A 19922-nucleotide genomic window follows, 5' to 3' on the forward strand; every position below is an offset into this window, starting at 1 on the left:
CTAAACGGAGAGGCGTTTCCAGTGAAAGCAGCTTGCCACCAGGTGGACCAGGCCGGCATTGCTCTGAGAGCCTTCAGCCCCAGCTAATGGCATCGAAGGCTTCTAGAAATCACATCTCATCAGTGACTCGTGCTATTATTTGTGTCCTCTTCTCCCTGCTATCCACCACTGAAGCTAGGAAAAATAAGAAAAAGAAAGGTGAAAGACGAGTCTTTTGCCCCTAGTTACGAGTTACCCAGTTTTGGGATGGGGAGGTTCCATTGTAACTTTAGGGCCATTACTTGAAGATTAAAGCTTCCTGACCCCACCAGCTTTCCCGTGCTTCGCTTGTGTAAACTCAGTCTTTCCTTTGTGCTACATTCTTTTTCAGCTTGGCAAGTCAATTCCATCTCTACTGAACACCAGCTCACTGCAATAGTCTGAATTTTGCTTAACTGAACAGCCATAAGATCCAAAGCGTTCAAATTGGATGCTGCCAGTCACTTCTTTATGTACAGAAGCAAGACTGCTCTTAAAATGATTTATTAAATGAAGTAAAATGAAAGCAAATTACTGGAACAGGTAGTTGTGATTTTAAAAAAAAATGACAACAAAGAAACCAAAGTACTTATTATCAGTTTACACTGCAAAGACACAGTAAATGTAAACAACTGAGCAATACCTTTATGCCAAAGTATGTTTCAGAACAACCACCCAGGATCCTGGCCATCTTACCATTCCTTCATGATATGGTTTAGTAGGCATGGAGGTGTTGGGCTGACAGTTGATCTTTTCAGACAGGTCTTTTCCAACACTAACGATTCAATGATTCTGTGTGCGATGCAGTAAGTTTGGACATGAGCCCTTCCCCAAGTGAAAAATGAGAGAACATGCTCCCCAGCAGCAAGCACAGCTCCCTACCATGTAACAACTACTCTGCAACAGCAGCTCTGCTGTGCTATCAGTTTTGTGGGACGAGGCAAAACGTGAGCCTTTACTGCCCCTGGCCAGAGCAGCACTGCGTGAGAACAGAAGCTGATAACCCAATCCCAAACCAGGACGGAGCTCTGGCATTTCCCTTCAGCTCCTCCTCATCTAGCACAGCTATCTGCGTCATGGGACAGAAAAACCACCTCCTCCCACCAACAAACACACCCCGTTAGCAACAAAATACAACCCCTTCATCATCATTCGTTCAGAGAGCGGACCTTACTGCATCCACTCCTGAAAGCCCCTTTTCTCTGCTTCCCACTGTTTCAGGCTCCACACCCACTACAGGAGTGCTCTCATTCTCTGTGGGGTTTTAAGTGTTTGAAAATGTACTTGACATCTATGTCACTCCTACTTAAGGTCAAACAGCCAACCATCAGGCTCCAATCAAGACTTATACCAAACCAGGATCCAGATAGTCACAAATTAACGATGTTTTTCTAGCAATCTTGCATTTATTCAAGCAATGTTTCAGCAGAATCATCCCAGGAATCCACGCAATTAAAAACACATCTATGGTTATAAAACTGTATTTCATTAATGACAAACATCTTTTTACTATCACAACTGAAACAAGTTTTCACATCACAGTGATGGGATTGGTCCCTAATGCGAAACACATTAACAAATCTAACAGCCTTTCTTGGAGGCTGCATAAAAGTAATTCAAATTCAGCTGTGCAAACGCCTTGCTGCCAGAGAATTCCATACAGGATGCCAGGGCTGTCTCCTCAGACCCCTACACTAAGCATAGCCCCCAGAACTCACTGCTGGACCCCCACACTGACCCTTCCCAACCTTCCCTGTTCACAGTGCCATGAATCATAGAATAGTTTGGGTTGGAAGAGACCTTAAAGATCATCCAGTTCCACTCCCTGCCACAGGCAGGGACACCTCCCACTGGCTCAGGCTGCCCAAGGCCCATCCAGCCCGGCCTGGAACACCTCCAAGGATAGGGCAGCCACAACTTCCCTGGGCAACCTGTGCCAGGGCCTCACCACTCTCATAGTGAAGAGATTCTTCCTAACATCCAGTCTAAATCTGCCCCTCTCCAGTTTATACCTGTTCCCCCTCTTCCTCTCCCCACAAGCTTTTACCAATAGTCCCTCTCCAGCTTTCCTGTAGCCCCTTCAGGCACTGGAAGGTCTCTCTAAGGTCTCCCCGGAGCCTTCTCTTCTCCAGGCTGAACAACCCCAGCTCTCTCAGCCTGTCCTCGGATGGGAGGTGCTCCAGCCCTCAATCACCTTTGTAGCCTCCTCTGGCGCTGTTCTAACAGTTCCGTATCCTTCTTATGCTGAGGATTCCATAACTGGACACAACACTCCTTCCTCCTGCCCAAAGAGCTGGGTGGTCACAGCCCCCGCCCCTCATCACTCAGCAGAGCTGAGCACCCCGCTGCGGAGCGCCTTTTCCCCGTCCCCCCAGTGCTCGGGACTCTCCTATGCGGCACCCGGCCCCTCACGCCCTCCCTGTCCCCACGACGCCTCTCTCCCCTCAGCACCAACACAGCGCCGTTCCCGCCCTTTTTCCCGCCCTTTCCCCGCCCCGTGACGTCACCGCGTCCCGCCCCGCGCATGCGGAGCAGCGCGACCGCGGCTCAAGGTCAGCCCGGGGGGGAGAAGCGCGCGCCCTCTCAGCGCTTCCGGTTCCGGTTGCGCCGCGGCCGAGGCGATGGCGGCGCTCGGAAGGGTCTCGCGGCTGCTGCTCGCCGCCGCCCCGCGCTCCCCGCCGCGCCGGGGCATGGCGGCCGCGGCCCATGAGGGCGGCGGAGGTAACGGGGACGTTGGGCTGGGGGCGGGGCCCGCGCCGCCGCCCTTGGGAGGCGCCGCCCTTGTGGTGAGGGCCGGGCGAGGCCGGGGCTGCGGGGCAGAACGGGGAGCGGGGCCCGAGTGCGGCTGTCGTACCGAGGGGCTGATAAGAAAGAGGGGAAAGAACGTCTTAGCAGGGCCTGTAGCAACAGGGCAAGGGGTAACGGCTTTAAACGACAAGTTTAGACTAGATATTAGGAATAAATATTTATGCTGAGAGTAGCAAAACGGTAGCCGAGGTTGCCCAGAGAGGTGGGTGCCTCGTCCCTGGAAACAGTCACGGTCAGGTTGGATGGGGCTCTGAGCAACCTGATCGAGTTGAAGATGTCCCTGCTCCCTGCAGGGAGGTTGCACTGGATGACCTTCATGGTCCCTTCCAACCAAACCATGCTATGATCCTGTGCTGTGCTGGTTGGTTAATGTATTGATTGCAGTTACCGTGTGTTTGGGTTGGTAGCGCCGTGGCAGCGCTGCTGTTGTGCTAATCTGTGTGACCCCTCCTGCCAGCCCGGCTCTGGAAGACGCTGACCTTTGTCGTGGCCCTGCCAGGGGTAGGCGTTTGCATGCTGAACTGCTACCTGAAGGGACAAGAAGAGCATGAGCGGCCTGAATTTATTCCGTACGCTCATCTCCGCATCCGGACCAAGGTACCTTCACCAGCTCTGGCCTGCTTATTTTCTGGGAATGCAGAGCTTCCTCTGAGATGACTGCAGTATCTCTTGCTTCCTTGCCCCCTGTGTTGGGTGCTGTATATGTAGCCACACTCTTAACTCCTGGTTTTGTTTGTGAGGCAGCAAGAATTTCTGGCAGCTCAGGTGAAGTGCCTGTGGTCTTTGCAGGCCTTCCTGCCCCAAATGACCTTACTGTTGCCTCACTGAAAAATGCGTCAGCCCTAAAGCTGCTGTACTTGTGTTACACTAAAGCAGATCTACAAGCTAACAGGGGTGAGCTCAAATTCTCAACACTGGGCTCTCTGGAGTAAAGCACAGTTGAGGTTTTAACAAGAGTAAAGACCTTGTTGTCTTGAGACACCAGCTCCTGGCTAAGGGAGGCTGTTTTCCAACTCTTGCTTCCTACAGCTTAGGAAAAATGCCAGTTTGCTTAATTCATCAGCCTGTCGGGCTGTATGATGTTTGTACCCACGCTGCTGTTGATGTCTGTGCTGTGCAGATCTCAGTTAGCTGTTGCTGCTTTTTTTTTTCCCTTCCTTCAACAGCGTTTCCCCTGGGGTGATGGGAACAAAACTCTATTCCACAACCCCCACGTTAATGCTCTCCCCACCGGTTATGAAGATGAAAACTGAGATCCTGACCACAGCCAGCACTTTGGCTCTTCCTGTCTTGGACCAGAATGTTGTGTGGGAACCATCACTAAAGAAACTCTACATTCCCTCCACAATGAAGCGTTGTGGCCTCTGTGCTTATTTTGGGGTCCTTTAAATAAATAACTCTGAACCCAAATTCAGGATCTGACTTTTTTGTTAATCTGAGTCCTTAGAAGTTCTTTAGTTTGGTGTTTGCCTAAAACAGAAGCTTCCCACAGGTGCAGTGCAAGAGTTTGGGGTTCGCCTGCCTGAATGTTAATACCCACTCCTGTATCTGGTACCGCTGTCAATGGGGACGCACGTGTTCAAGATAGGATGTTCTTTGGTTCCATATTCTTCATGTTGAGCCTTGGCTGGCATTAATACCGGTTTTCCCAAAAGGAAGAATGCAGCTGCTGAAAGGGCTGATGGATGGCAGCCGAGACTGTCAAAGTGGGGCCTCCCCATGTTTCAATGCAATTTATTTTATCAACTCAATAGCTGTCATTTTGTTAAGACAAGTGTTTCCGTGTTAGAGCACAGAACAAGGCACTGATGGACACAGTTGTTTTAAAGCTGACAAAATCCTACTGCAGTTATTTCTACACAAAGATCATAGAAAAGCACATGGGTTGCATGTTATTGCTTAATGAAAAAAAAAAAAAAGCCACATACTTGATGGTTCCCAAAATAATATTTGCTGTGTTCGTAGAAAGACCTTTCCCTACACTCGCTATTCTTATGTATAGCCAAGTGGTTTGGCAGTTTCAATGTCAGCAGTTTGGTTTCCTGTGCAGTGTTTAACAGCTGTACGGGGCATTTGCTGTCTCCTGCACCTGGGAACAGGCACGGCTGCGCTCCAGCTGACTGTGTTCAGGGGAACAGTGGCCCCGGCCTGGCAGTTCCAGGTCTGCTGCCCATGCCGGCACTAGGGCCATCACCTATGTACAGACCAGCCACCGCTGTGATTGAAAACTGCGCCTTTTTGAAAAGGAAAGCCTCTGAACAATCCTTCAGGTAGTGCTTAAAAGCAGAGGGATTGAAGATCAGCTGTAGTTCTAGGAGAATTAGGAAGCAGACTTCTCTTTCTGCACCAGACCATACCACCACACCTGTGTTGGAGTGATGAAAGGGGACAGCTTTTCCCCATCCTGGTATGAGGATCAATGGAAATTTCCCCTGCCACAGTGCTCACAGGGCCACTGCACAGGATGGATCCTGAGCCCTTGCTTCTCTTCCAAACACCCTTTTCTAGCTGCTGCAAGTGTTTCTGCAGTTCCTGAGCCCGTGCGGATAACGGGAGCAGCTCTGCAGGCAGGAGAGATTCCCAGGCGAAAGCTGGCGCTTTTAGCGTTCTCAAGCCAGGGCTCCCCTCATTCAACGCACGCTTTAACCATCTCAAATACAAGTCTAACAGTGATTGTGGCCAGCCTGTGGACCAGGACAGCTGCGCTGCAGTTTCACTGCAGGAATGTGTAACACTAGAGAAGAGAATTCAAGTTCGGGTTTGTTTCAGTACCTCGGAAATGCCTCTGAATTCAAAGGGTCCTCCCTGCAGCTCCTGTCACAGGCCACCTCCATCCCTCCCAGAGGTCACAGTTGGCTTCTACTGCACAGTTGCCTACTTGAACAAATATAATCCGGTTACATTTATTTTAGCTAAGTTATTGCAGGTCCAGTGGAGTGGTTTTATACCATCCCTCTTGCTGATACAGAACAATGCTTTAGCCCCATAGCATCCAGGGTCATATAAAATACATTTCTTCCACCAAATTCAGCAGCATAGAGAGGAGTGAAACTAAATCAACCTCCTTCATACCCTTTTTAAACACTTTCAAGTGTTATATAAATAAGCAAGAGAAATCAGTCACAGAGCAACTATTATCTCAGCCTACGCTAACAAGCATTATCCCATGACAGAGTATATTCAGCAGGAACTTAGTTCAAAGTGCTTTTTGCGCTGTTAGATGCTGAACCACCACCAAAATTCACCAAAAAGCAGGCATAGTTACCACATCACCCAGTCGTTTTTGTGTGTGTGTGGCTGTTTGTTTTTACAAGCAGAGAAGATTCCTCGCTTTCCAGAAAGCAGCTTAAAAAAGGCCTCATCCAGGTGGGATGTAGCTGTGCGCCTGACGATGCTGCTTAGTCCAAAGGTGCACCTTAGTGACTCCATCCACACAGGGAGGTCAAGAGGAGTCTTCAGTTTTCCCTTTGCTTGCGCCCATGAACTCCAGGCCTTCAATGGGGATGTCTTTCTCCTTAATCGCTTTCTGAAAAGAAAAGCAATAAATTAAACTTGCCACGTCTCTATAGCACTAAGGGATGTAATTGTCGGTACAAAACACAGTATCTAGGAAAAGCAGTCAAAGGCCGGTTTGGAAAAAACTTCATTATTAGAAATGCTCAAGTCCATCCAGAGAACTCGTGCTGAGCTACAATATGGACCCTGTCACTGAGAAGGGCTGGAGCCTCAAAACCTGCAGGCTCCAGAAGCTCCGGTAACAGGAAAAACGTAGGAGGAGTGATCTGTAAAACACTACACGTCATGACCAGCAGAGAGAGGAGACAGGAGGAAACCCGGAGTGGTGTGGGCTGCCCGGAGCGCGGTAAGGAGAACACCAGGAGCAGAGAACGAGGGGCAGGGGCCGGGACTCGGGGCGGGCGCACCGTTGGCGCCGCACGCACCTGCACGCAGAGCTGGTAGCGCTTGAAGAGCTGCCCGCAGGGGTCGCCGCCGCTCTCGCCCTTGAGGAACTTCTCGGCGAACCAGCGGTTGAAGCACTGGTCGTACTCGCGCTTCAGCTCGGTGCACGCCTCGCCCACGCTGTTCATGGCGGCGGCCGGGCCCCTCGCGCGCTTCCGGCGCGGGCGGGTGACGTCACTCAGCGCGCGACACCGCGAGCGCCATGCGGGTGCTGTGGTTCGGCCGGTGGCTGCGGGCGGGGGCGGCCGCGATGGTGCCCGCGGGCCCGGTACGGAGGGGACGGGCGGGGCGGAGGTGGACGGGGAGGGGAAGGGCGGGGTCCCCCTCGCGGTACCGAACCCGCACCGGCCCCGCGCGGCCCTCGCTGGGTGGGGAGGAACCGGCTCCGTTAAACTCCGTTCCCCGAGGCAGTTCAAGGGGTCACCGTGTCCCAGCGGGCGCAGGCTCGGGGTTTGCCCCTATCACCGGGTTTTGGGTTATAAAGCAAAGCGGTGCTATGTGGAGCGCGCTCACCCTCGCCTCGCTGTCGGTGTCGTCCTGCCGCGCAGCCCAGGGCGGCGGCGGAGCTGCTGGCGCACCTGGAGCGCCTGGCCCTGGTGGATTTCCGCGATGCCGAGGGCGTGGAGCGGCTGCAGAAAGCGATCCAGTTCGCTGACCGGCTCCAGGAGGTGAACACCGACGGCGTGGAACCCATGGATTCGGTCCTGGAGGACAGGTAGCGGCCGGCGGTCAGCAGCCTCCTCTGAACTGCTGAGGCATCCACTGGTCCCGCTCGAAACCCCTCTTTACCCCGGGAACCACCCCGGCTGTGCCCTCGGTCCCTTTGCTTACAGAAAGGTTTGGGAAGAAGGAAGACCTTTCTCTGTAAGCATAGCAAGTGTGTGCTGAGGCTTTGAGCGACCAGATCCAGTGGGAGGTGTCCCTGTCTGGGCAGGGGGGTTGGAACTGGGTGGGCTTTGAGGTCCCTTCCTGCCCAAACCACTCTATGATTCTCTCACGTATCTTACTTGTGAGTGATCTGCTCCCCAGGTCTGTCAGCGGCATTCTTAGTTGCTTCAGGATGTTCCAATACTCGTCTTAGCACTTACTTAAGACCAAAGCCTGGTTTAGAGATAAGCCATACTTCACAGAACAGCTTAAAACTAGACCTTGTTCTTCAGGTGTCTGTACCTCAGAGAAGATAATGTTACAGAAGGCAACTGTACAAAAGAGCTGCTGAAAAATGCCAGAGAGAAAGTAGAGGAATATTTCGTAGCCCCACCAGGTATTGTCTTGCTTATAAAAACCTCTGAACTTTGCTTAAGTAACCCAAGGAATACAACCCACTGTAGCTGTGTTTACTTAAAGAAATGCTAGCTAGTAATAAGGAAGCACTGCAGTAAATAACTGTAGCCGTCTGTATAAAACAGTCTGCAATCTTTTAGTCCAGAAGAGATGTTAGAGAATTTTATTCTTTAAGATACTGAAGGACTTAAAGACTTCATAAGGAACGTTAAAGTAGGATGATTAAAAGTTGGAGAGGGGCTTTTTATCAGGGAGTGCAGGGACAGGACGAGGGGGAACAGTTTTAAGCTGAAAGAGGGGAGATTTAGATGAAATCTTAGGAAGAAATGTTTTGCTGTGAGGGTGGGGAGGCCCTGGCCCAGGGTGCCCAGAGCAGTGGTGGCTGCCCCATCCCTGGAGGGGTTCAAGGCCAGGATGGATGGGGCTTAGAGCCCCTGATCCAGTGGGAGGTGTCCCTGCCCATGGCAGGAGGTTGGAACTGGACGGGCTTTAAGGTACTTTCCAACCCAAACCATTCTGTGTTCCTGTGAGAAACAATACAGACGTGACCCTTACTCTGAAGTTACTGCACATGTACAGTGATTATTTACAAGACAGGACTGACTTTTCCTGCTGGTTCAGGAAATATAAGCTGCCTGTACATACTTAGAATAAACTGGAGAAGCACTTGCATGCTAAGCTGCGCTGCCCAGAACGTACCTTACAGCAGATCTCACACAACTTTCTTCCTGTTCCCTCTCAGGTAACATCCCTTTACCAAAGCTGGACGAGCAAGAGACTTTTCTGCAGGGCTCTTAGTGAGAGCTTGTAACGCAAACGCCCTTCTGGTGTTTTATTTGGGGAAGCTTGGTTTTGTGGAGTCACAGCTGCAGCCCCTGGCACATGTTTTGGACAAAAGAAGAGCACTTGCAGGACAATTTACAGAAGAAGGAAGGTGTAAAACATTTAGTAGCGCTACTGAAAAAGTCAATGTTTATGAGGCTGGAAAGCAGCACAACACGTGACCTTGGTGCTTTTATTTAACCAAGTGAATGTGATGTTATGCTTTAAGATGCTGAATGGCTTAAAGGCTTCACAGACAACATTAAAATGTGGTCATTAAAAAACCCAGAATACTATATTTTTCCTCTACTAGTTTGCAGGAAAACAAGACAGATGAGAAGGTTGTATTTGGCTCAGCTCTGGCTCTGACCAGTGAGCCCTAACAAAGTCTGTATGGAGGAGTCTGTAACGTTGCTGAGCGTCTGTGTTGCGTGCAGACAGAATCCAGATTGTCGTTACAGAAGAAAAGGCATTTTGAGAGGATGATTCACTCAAATATTTTACTTCTGTTGTATATGTCCATTTGATTCCAGCACTCTGTGTTGGGATGGGTTACCCCTTTTCCCACTTTGCATTTTTAGTTTCACAAATTAAATACCAGGAGTTGTATATAATTTGAGGAAGACCTTTTCATATACAGAAATAGCTGCTCTAAAATTAAAAATCTTCACCATAAATATTTCTGTATACTAGATGTGTATCTATAGTGATATACTGGATTAAACCAATTTTAAGACAAAAAAGCATTGCAGTTGTCTGCATTATTGAAAATACCCTGTGTGGCTAAGCTTGTTGTAAATAAAGAATGTAATTACTTGTGAACTCAGCATTTTTTGTCCTGTGGACACAGTAAACTAAATACATGCTATAACTGTTACTTTTTTTTTGTCGGAATAGGTTTTAGAAACACATGTGCCCCAGTGCTGTCTGATGTGGCCATAAGAACTATATTTCCTATGAACTGCATCTTCCACATCCCTGCAAACAACACGAGATTAGTGATACACTTGCATTGTTTCTTAACATCTCAAAATCCACCAAGCATATTGTAAGAATTGTAATTTGAAAAACACTGCAAAAAATACCGAGGAGTTGGAGTTGTACTGGTCCTGGGTTCAGCTGCCTTGCACTCAATGCCGTGTGTACAAACTGCTCTGACGAGCTCCCTCTGGGGCCATCTGTTATGTGCCGTGTATTTAATGAAAAAACCTAGGCTGTGTGAAAAGGAGCACAGCTGTCTTTGCTGGTGTAAGAAATTACAGCCATTGGGTAGGATCTGCTTTCACTCACTGCCCTCAAACACTGCATGTTTGGAAAGCTTTGAACTGATCTGTTTTTTCCTATTTCTCTGGCAAGAAGTGAAAGCAAATGCTTGTCCCACTCTTAGTTATGCAGTTACTACATTATTTGTTTAAGTTTCCATAATATATACATGTATACGTATATATATATGTACATATATGCATACACATAAAACATGTAATTATTATGATACTTGAATTCTTTCAAGGGTGTTAAATTAAGGCTTCTGCTTAATCCCACTAATCAAATTCCCAGCAAAGCTGTAACACTCTATTAGTGCTTTAGTTTCAGGCTTCTCAAGGTACAAACCCTGCAAATGTCGAAGTTTTACAAATACACAAGCTCAGCTGAAAAATCATTTATAATGCATATATAAATCACAAGGAAAGACCTTAAACTGCACTGTGCAAGCAGCCTGTTAGCAGAGAATTCCCAGCTTGAGAAACCCCCACTTGTTCTATCTGTTTTGGCCTCCTTTGACTATCAGAGAGAATGGGAACAATGTTATTTACACAGGAGGAATTTGAGAGTGAGCTGCACCGCCGCAGGCGCTGCCAGCCCAATATATCATCAAGTAACTATTTAAAAGCAACAACCAAACCAACAATTTGGGCATGGATGATCCCACGTTCCCAATGCAGCACGGCTAAGCTTAAAACCACCAGCTGACTGCTGGTCCCTTACCCACACACTCCAGTGAGAGAACAAACTGCCTGGTGCTTGTTCCCTGCAGCCCAAACTGCATTTAAAATGGAAAACACGCATTTCCTTAATGAAGGGGTTTGCTGCACCACTAATACAGAAATTATAGCCCTGACTCAGACACCTGCAACCACCAAAACGTAAACCCTGGCAAAGGCCAGATGAGCTGCCTGTGGGGCAGAATGCATTAGTGCCTCAGCCACCCTCGGTGTGTGTACTGTGGCGCGAGGCCCCACTGGCCTCAGCTGCACCCTGAGGTGGGGTCCAGACACCTTTTGTGGTGCCGGTTCACCTGCTTTCACCGTGCAGCCTTGACACTCAAGTGGGTCTGAGTCTGGGTCATATCTTTACAGTATTCAGCCACAATGCAAATTAGGACCCCTGGCAAATGAATGAATACAATTAAGGACTGTAATAAAATAGTTATGTGTAAATTCCCTGTAACTGCAGAGGCAAACATCATGTATATTTGTAAAATAACACATCTTTTCTCAGTTAATAGATACGGCAAAAAGAAAAAAAAACTGGTTTGATTTAACAAAAAAAACAAACGACAAAAGGAGGCCAACTTGTGAGATGATGTATACGTATCTGTTTCCCTAGAGGCAACTTGACTTACACCTTCTAAGGTTCTTCCACTCTTCTGTAGATCTGTAACATAAAATTGGGTTAGAAACCCTAGCATATATGTTAAAGGTTTACAAAGAAAATTTTGAGGTGGACATTTCTTCAGTTATACAGAAAAAAAAAGAAAATGGACGTTGTTTTATTGCTAACAATGGTTATTTTATGATTATTGATAGTAATTAGGAGCCCCAGGGAAAATGTCTATTAGATATAATGATAAGGTACACAACACAGAGGGAAAAATGCCTCAACTGAAAGTGCTCATCGTCCAATCTCCGTGGAATCTCATGATATGCCTTATCCATTACTTAGTTGTCTTCGGCACCGCCTCTACTCCAGCTCTCATCTCCCCTGTGTATTTGTTCTGCCTTCCCCTGCAGCTTTGTCCTGAGGAAAACTACACCTTTATATTCTTGATTACCAAGTAAGGCTCCAGTGTTTCTCTTTAAAGCCGTGTATCCCAGGCTTTAATGTTTCTTGTTAACAAGTATCTCACGCACACTGACATTTCCCGCAGTCGTTATCACATCTGTTCCGTCAGCTAACCATTTCTTAATAAACACATAGAAGTCTGCCTGCAGCTACCAAACAGCCACCTCCTCGGGGATTCATGGGTGTTCCTGAAGTTCACGGTCGGGAAGGCTGTTAAATGGTTCTGTTGTGTCAGAACAAATCCACCTAGTACTCCAAGAACCATTGCTGGTGCTGCAGTTACTAAACACAGTTCTGTAAATTAATTGCTGCCATGGCCCCACAACTGCTTAAAGCTTCTCCAAGTCCCTTCCATCTGTTGCATTAAACCAGGTAAGCTCCCGGTAAGCTCCCTTATGGTCATAACTTTCAGAGTTGTCCCTAACACACGTTCCTGATGGCAGACAGAAAGCAAAGCTGTGAGCTGTGTCTCTTCCCATTGGGATGCTAAAACCTGGGAGCTAAAGTCAGAAGTGGCTTCCGAGAGTGACAAAAGTACTACATTGTCCAGTTTTAATACTTTGGGGGACAGTACCTTATTCTGAGGTTGCCAAAGAGCTTGTGAAAGCAACAGGTTGCTGGCAGTTATGCTGCTTTTGCTGCAAATGACAGTGAGCAAGTGACTACGCTGCACTGATAAGAAAAATACTTGCATACTCAAGCGGGCTGGGTGACTGCTTCTTAGATTTTTATTTCTACAAGGAAATGGCAGTCCCACCAGCCAGCCAGTATTTGAAAGCCTTATTTAAATCACCCTGCACTGTTTGCTGTAGACATGGTTGAGAGTCCTGTTATTAACAGATCACCAGCTGACAAGAGTATCAGCAGGAAGTGCCCCAGGGAGAGGGACAAGAACAGACAAGAGCACAGGGGATCCGTGGATCATCTGGCTTCACTCAAAACAACAAGAAAAAAACCCAACCCAAAACAACAGGCAAGAGCTGCAGAGATGGCGAGGTCTGCAGAAGATGCCCGAAATAAGACATAGAAATTCTGATTGTTCCTTCAGTGAGCAGAATCCAAGTAACACGGTGAATGTGGGTAAAAGACTTAGAATACTGGAATTATAGAATTATTTGTGCTGGAAAGGACAAACCTTTATGTAGAGGTGGTTATGCATCCAGCACTGACAAAGATTTCATACAGAGATGAAAACATGTCACCTCATCCCAGAATATAGTTATGCAGTCGTTCTTCAGGAGAAAATTCCTTTCTTAGAAAGATTAAAATATTCACTTCAGTGAAAAAGAAGTTGATGCAGAGCTGCTTTATTTCACAAGCCTTCCATTTGCTTTTGAAAAAGTAAATGAATCATGGGAAAAATCCCTTGAACTCTGCATGACAAATATCACAGTAGCCTAGTAAAAATCTAATAAATCCAAGTTGCTTCTCCCTTGCACGATATGGTCCTTGAAGCTTAGCCAAGAAAAAAAAAAAAAAAGGAGGCATCTTATTTGAAGACGGTAGGTCTGTTTGTGTATCCACACCCCTGGCAACTGCAGTTGCTTCACTCCTTAGCATTGCTCAGTTTTGGCTGTGTCCTTCACGTTGCACTTGAAGGGAAATGCAAGTGTAAGAAACCCCACAGCAGTCACTTCATCCACAGGTTTCTTGGAGGGCAAGAAGGCAGCTGATGTCCTTCTGGGTCTGACTGCTGAGCAAGTGTCTGCTGCACAAGTTCTTAGAACTCCTCTTTAATCTTCACAGCCCTAGGATTCCGCAGGTTTCACATTCCTCAGGAAAACAACACTTCCTGTGTTTTGCTACATAGTAGACTCACAGTTTGAAACCTGAGTGAATGGCAACAATGCCGGAGTTTAAATTCTGATAATCCACTTTAAAAAACCCTGCATCTTCTATCATTGCCTTCAACTCCTCCTGAAAAATAACAGTTTCAGAGTTACAACGACCTGAAGGCCTATCAGCCAGCTGCCCGCAAGGTTATGCTGGGATCATTCCCTGTGGTAGTGAATTCAGAAAAATGCTGTCTTACCTGAGGGGGGAAACGCCGGATGCTCTCCACAAGATATTGGTAAGACTTCCAGTCACCAGCAATAACCTCACCCAGAACAGGGATAACCTGGAAACTGTAGAGATCGTAGAGCCTGCGCAGACAGACAGCACAGACAGATTAATACCAACTACCCTCTGCAACACAAGCTGAACTCTCTACCACTATGCTATAGAGTCTCTATGTGGTTTTAAAAGTGCACAATGAGGTGGCCTCAAAGTGTCTCTGCCTCTTACTCTGTCTGAGTACAAAGAAGAGAGGCTTGCAACACGGCATAGTGTCACCAGGTTCCTACCTGGAAAGAAGAGGGTTGCTGACTTGACTGAATTCAAGGCAGAGAAATCTTCCTCCTGGTTTCAGCACACGATAGGCCTCCTGAAGCGCCTGAGACAATGCAGATATGGTAAGTTTGTTTCTGGAGAATAGCACGAGCCTGTTACATGCCATGTGATGGCATCCCAGGGATGAACTGAGGGGAGCAAAGAGAACTCCAATTGCCAATCTCTAATATTTACTTGTGGAAGAGAAGCATGCCTAGACATATATTAAAAACAACCCCAAACAAACAACAAAACCACAAAACCCCTTGCTGTTACAAAAATAGTTTTACACCAGGCTTTGTGTCGAAACTATGATGTCAGGTTTGCAGTTTTTCTTCTTTTTCCCTACTCTCAGTCGAGGAACGTTTGCCAGCAAAACTCTTGTAATTACAGACCAAACCCAAAAGGGAGAAGCTGACTCAGCTACAGAAGCTGGAAATTAAGAGAGGGCATAAGAGATCTTTTTTTTTTTTTTTTCCAGGCAAAAGAAAAGATTTTGCTCAACTGTGAGACACACCCAAAGGATCAAAGAAGAAATGACACTGGGTTTCGGATGAGCAACATGTGAGAACAGGAAGGAAAGAGAGGGAAGAAGAAAATCTTTGGCTACTTTGAAATTTCACTTATTTTCTGGAACAGAACACCTAAGAACCAACTAGACACTATGTTTTTTCATACATGAGCATGACATGGTTGTATTTAAGAATTTCTGCAGGTTGTGTACCTGCCGGGCTTCAACTGCCATGTTCCTAAGGGATAAAATATAAACAACATGCATGCATAATGGGAGCTCTGCAAAAGAATTGGAGGCTTAGATACGTTTTGTATCAGGTCTCTAGGGAGCTATGCTAACAGACAGCTGTACAAGGTGTACACAAAGCATCGTCAAAATACATCCAAAATAAGAGAAGTTCAAAGGTGTATGGTTCAAGGTGGTCTGGATGCAAACACTGAACCTTCCACAGAAGGACCATTGCCAGGGTGGGAACACGCTCCTCCAAACCACAGACAACTAGTCCAGCTAGGCAGGTGCCCTAACCTATCTTCGCCGCAAGACAGCTAGTCATTCTTGAAGCACAGATATTGTTTAGAACAAAGGGTACTATGTACACTAACTAAATCATTCTTCATGGGAAACTCTACTACCAGACAGCATAAAGACACTGGGCAGAAGTGGGCTGAAGAGGTTAGTTCAACGACAGCGGTTGCAGCAGCCAGCTGCTTCCCACCCCCTGCTCTGGGAGCTCTGTTGGCTCAAGCAGGTAAACAGAATGGGCAGGAAGCATTGGACCCACTGCAGGCAGGACACAGATCAGTTGCTTCAGGAAGACTTAAGTCACACAGCCTGACTGTACTGCGCATCTCTAGACCCAGTACCATCCTAAGTGAGGAGAAGGTGGGGAATGAGTGTAGCATCCATCCCTTTTTTCCTTTTAGGAAAAGATTACACGGCTTGCCAAGCTGGAAGGATTGGGCACAACCTAGTATAAATCTAACTTTTTATGACAAAGGTGTGGCATTTAACTGCATTCTTCATTCAAACAAGTTGTGTGCTGCATGCCATTTATTTTAAATGCTTCAGGAGTAGACCAAGACATTCCTTTATCCAAAGGAATGCCGACTTTGCTTCCTCTGCTAGAACAAAAAAAAATCAGGTCAGGATACAGTATAGTAACTTACCAAATCTATACGAGTTACATTTCGAATTCCAAAGGCAATTGTGTAAACATCAAACTTATCATCATCAAAGGGCAACTCTTCGGCATTCCCAAGCACCCAGGACAAACCTGTATTCAAAAGCAATGACTTGGTATTGAACAGACCTTATACAACTCAGGCTGCTCCAGAGAGACTAAAATTTAGCTATTCCAGAAGGAAATTATTATTAATAAAATTATATTTAAAACTAATATTTCAATTTTGCATTTTTCTTGGAGGAAGGACAACTTGGTCTAGAACCACAAACCTTTCAAGGCCCTGTGTTTTTCAGGCAATGTAGCAAATGTTGCAGATCAGCCAAAACATTCTGCACATACACGCATGTTGTGTTCACAGTGCCTCAGTCTGCCAAGATTTCATCCAAATCTTGCATCATAGTGAAAAACAACCAGCTTTCCAGAAACTGGCTGCCATTTGTCTGCACCAAAGTTGCAGAAAAAGAATTTCTGCTTGAAGAATAACTATAACCAGTGATTAATGTCTAACATTTTGCTAGGTTTCCATAGAGAGAAACAGGAAAAGCCACACTCCCTCCATCAGCACTAGCAGTATGAGATCCCATTGCAGCTATGTTGCTTCCTCAAACCCCAATGGATCAAGGCCATATCTGTCTGTGGAGCACAGATGTTCAGGTTATTTGCACCAATGATAAGACTTCTCAACTCAGAATCAATAGTTCTTAAAGTTTCTGGGTTTATGTATTTCTGAAAGTTCAGGTGTTACTCAAGAGGATCACTGTACATCTGAAAAACACATTACACATGTGATCACCAAAAAAGTAACTCAACGTCAGCAAATACACAAGCACAGCTCTAGTTTGCATCATGGCTGTTATCGTGTACGTTGTAATCTTGAGGTGGCAGTCACTTGACGGCTACCATGTCAAACTCTTGCCACCAGTCACGCTACTGAAATAGTACAATACACAGCTCACCTTCAGAGTAGCCAAGATCCTGTGCTTTTTCCTTCCCAACCTTTAACATTTCTTTGTTAATGTCGCAGACCACCACTTGGGAACCTCCTAGCGGAGATTTGTCTTCCTGGTAACTCTGAGCAATTTCCTGCCATGATAAATTCTGATGGTGCTTAAGCCTCCGCTGGAGCTGGCGTTCTCGTACAGAGCGAACATAATTAATAAATCGAAAGGCGATGTCACCTGCGTTTGTTTTAAAAGAAAGATATGCTTTTTGGAATATTTTCTGACTCCAGAAAATTGGAACATAAGGCTTTTAACGCCAAACTGAATTAAATCTTGTTTTATCTCGTTTATCTTGTTTTAAAACCTGATCTAGTGGGACGTGTCCCTGCCCATGGCAGAGGGGTTGGAACTTGATGATCTTTAAGGTCCCTTCCAACCCAAACTATTTTACGATTCTATGATTCATAAAAATAAAAAGCACACACAGAGTGCAGAAAGTCAGAGTGTGTGTATATATAAACACATAAAAATATACAAAGGGGACATATTAAAAGCAAAGACTCTACATTTCCATTTGTAGGAAGCTGTATTTTCTATAATATATCATGGCAATAGCGTAGTATTTCCAGAATCTTGGAGCGAGTTATTTCAAAACACAGACATTAGCACGTAACGCTTCCCTGAAAACCAAGTAGATGCTTCACTAGCTTTAGTGGCAGGGAACCACGGGAAAAAAAAAAAGGCTGGGCAGACTCTAGCAGTTCAAAACAGCGTGGAACTCACCAAAATTATTTACCTGTTCCTCCAGCAACATCGAGAAGCTGCGTTCCTGGGGAAGGGTTCATTTTACGCACCAGGACGTCCTTCCACAACCGGTGAATTCCGAGAGTCATCGAATCGTTCATCACATCGTATTTCTTGGCCACGCTTTCGAAGACCTGGTTAACTGCAAAGGAAGGAGATAGGATTTACTGCTGTGTCGGTGAAAGGTGACCTTTACGCGCTCGAGGGGCCCTGGCACCGCGGGGAGCTGACAAACCCCGCTGCAAACTCCTCGCAAGGCAGGATCCAACCTCCGAGCCGCGCCCCGGCCCGCAGCCCCGGGGGCTGAACGGAGCGGGCACCGCCACCGCCGCCCCGCTCACTTTTCTCCCTCCTCTCCTCCTCCGTCACCGTCTGGAAACCGAAATGCGTCTGCGGGCCGGCGGCGAACCCGCGCAGAGCCCCGCGGCGCCGGGACAGGGACAGAGACAGACACAGCGCGGCGCGGCCACCGGCCGGGCTCAGCCCCGACATCTTGGCGGGGGCGGCTCCGTCCCGCTGGGCGGAGTCACGGAGCCACCGACTGGCTTGGCTTGGCGGGACCTCAAAGGGCATCCAGTCCCACCCCTTGCCACAGGCGGGGACATTTCCCACTGGACCAGAGTGCTCTAAAACCCCATCCAACCTGGCCTGGCCTCCCCACGCTCACAGTGAAAACATTTCTTCCTAATATCTCATTTAAATCTCCCCTCTTTCAGCTGAAAACCATTCCCCCTCATCCCATCCCTGCACTCCCTAGACAAGAGACCCTCCCCAGCTCTCCTGGAGCCCCTTTCAGTACTGGAAGCTGTTCTATGGTCTCCCTGCAGCCTTCTCTTCTCCAGGCTGAACATCCCCAGCTCCCTCAGCCTGGCCTCGCACAGGAGATGCTCCAACACAAAGATGATCACCTCATCAGCCTCATCTAAAAGGCAAACAGCTGTCCATGACAGCGTTCCTGTCATGTGAGCTGTCCCACCGTGTCTGTGTGACCACAATGAGTTTGTAGCCCTGCACACGGATCACAGATGTTTTTGTCCGGCTCAGCTACAGGGAGAGACACTCTTTGTCTGCCAGAGCAGCAGCCGGGGGAGCCTCTCACACCAGCCACTGTGGCATGAACGAGACACAGACCTCGCAGTTTTCTCTAACCATATTCTTCTAATCAGCACGGCATACAGCAGTCAAATTAAGAAAAGTACACTGGCTTCTCTCTTTCAAGCAGATTTATACAGCTCTTTGGTTCCCTAACTAAAAAGACAAACAGGATGTTTTGTTTTATCTATTTTCCACCCACACTCTCATTCCCAGGCAGGTTTTTCCAGCCTGACTTTCTCACACACTCAAGATTCTCGTTGGGAGCACCTGGTCTTTTAATCATGTTTATTCTGATACACTTGGTACCAGCTTCATGCTCCATCTTAGCCCCAGATTACCTTAGAACCATAGAATCACAAGTTGGAAAAGACCTCTTGGATCATCAAGTTGAACCGTTCCTCTCTGCTACTAGAATATGTTCCTGAGCACCTCATCTACCCGTCTTTTAAATCCCTCCAGGGAAGGTGACTCCACCACCTCCCTGGGCAGCCTGTTCCACTGCTCGATGACCCTTCCTGTGAAAAATTTTTCCCTGATGTCCAGTCTGACCCTCCCCTGGCACAGCTTGAAGCCATTCCCCCTTGTCCTGTCCTCTGTCACTTGGAGAAGAGCCCAGCTCCCTCCTCTCCACAACCTCCATTTAGGTAGTTGTAGAGAGCAACAAGGCCTCTCCTCAGCCTCCTCTTCTCCAGGCTAAACACCCCCAGGTCCCTCACCTGCTCCTTGTAAGACTTGTTCTCCAATCCCCTCACCAGCTTCGTTGCTCTTCTCTGGACACGCTCCAGAGCCTCAACATCCTTCTTGTGGTGAAGGGCCCAGAACTGAACACAGTATTTGAGGTGCGACCTCATCAGTGCCGAGTACAGAGGGAGAATAGCCTCCCTGGACCTGCTTGTCACTGCTGGCTGCTGTTTCTGATACGAAACAAGATGCTTGCTTCCGCGTGCTTGGCGTCACTCCCCCAGGCAGCGGCGTTCAGGCAGCTCAGCCCCGAGGAAGGAGAGGCCGAGCACGGCCTGAGCAGCGGCCGGTGCAGCGCCCGGTCCCAGCGGCCCGGCCT

General features: G+C 47.6%; 4 protein-coding genes across 5 annotated transcripts; 2 read left to right on the forward strand and 2 right to left on the reverse strand.

Moving 5' to 3' along the window:
* Positions 1-2574: 2574 nt before the first annotated feature.
* Positions 2575-4236, forward strand: LOC104064534 (cytochrome c oxidase subunit 6A1, mitochondrial). The gene is made up of 3 exons (XM_054082280.1): positions 2575-2739; positions 3284-3423; positions 3993-4236. Exons 1-3 carry the CDS (start codon positions 2640-2642, stop codon positions 4077-4079), a joined length of 327 nt encoding a protein of 108 aa, XP_053938255.1. The 5' UTR covers positions 2575-2639; the 3' UTR covers positions 4080-4236.
* Positions 4237-4434: 198 nt separating this feature from the next.
* Positions 4435-6962, reverse strand: TRIAP1 (TP53 regulated inhibitor of apoptosis 1). The gene is made up of 2 exons (XM_009566875.2): positions 6768-6962; positions 4435-6352 (listed from the first exon to the last, which is right to left on the reverse strand). Exons 1-2 carry the CDS (start codon positions 6912-6914, stop codon positions 6269-6271), a joined length of 231 nt encoding a protein of 76 aa, XP_009565170.2. The 5' UTR covers positions 6915-6962; the 3' UTR covers positions 4435-6268.
* On the forward strand, positions 6947-8946 carry GATC (glutamyl-tRNA amidotransferase subunit C). Its single transcript, XM_054082279.1, has 4 exons — positions 6947-7054; positions 7335-7501; positions 7947-8050; positions 8813-8946. Exons 1-4 carry the CDS (start codon positions 6989-6991, stop codon positions 8866-8868), a joined length of 393 nt encoding a protein of 130 aa, XP_053938254.1. The 5' UTR covers positions 6947-6988; the 3' UTR covers positions 8869-8946.
* A 904-nt stretch (positions 8947-9850) lies between these two features.
* Positions 9851-18294, reverse strand: COQ5 (coenzyme Q5, methyltransferase). 2 transcript variants are annotated; one of them, XM_009566852.2, is made up of 7 exons: positions 18109-18294; positions 17760-17909; positions 16979-17200; positions 16006-16112; positions 14301-14389; positions 13988-14099; positions 9851-13872 (listed from the first exon to the last, which is right to left on the reverse strand). In XM_009566852.2, exons 1-7 carry the CDS (start codon positions 18257-18259, stop codon positions 13771-13773), a joined length of 933 nt encoding a protein of 310 aa, XP_009565147.2. In that variant the 5' UTR covers positions 18260-18294; the 3' UTR covers positions 9851-13770. The 2 variants fall into 2 exon arrangements, with proteins under 2 accessions (XP_009565147.2, XP_053938253.1); XM_054082278.1 differs by having other exon boundaries at positions 18037-18294.
* Between the last annotated feature and the right edge of the window lie 1628 nt (positions 18295-19922).

This window comes from Cuculus canorus, chromosome 17 (genome assembly GCF_017976375.1).
Source record: "Cuculus canorus isolate bCucCan1 chromosome 17, bCucCan1.pri, whole genome shotgun sequence".
Lineage (NCBI taxonomy): Eukaryota > Metazoa > Chordata > Aves > Cuculiformes > Cuculidae > Cuculus > Cuculus canorus.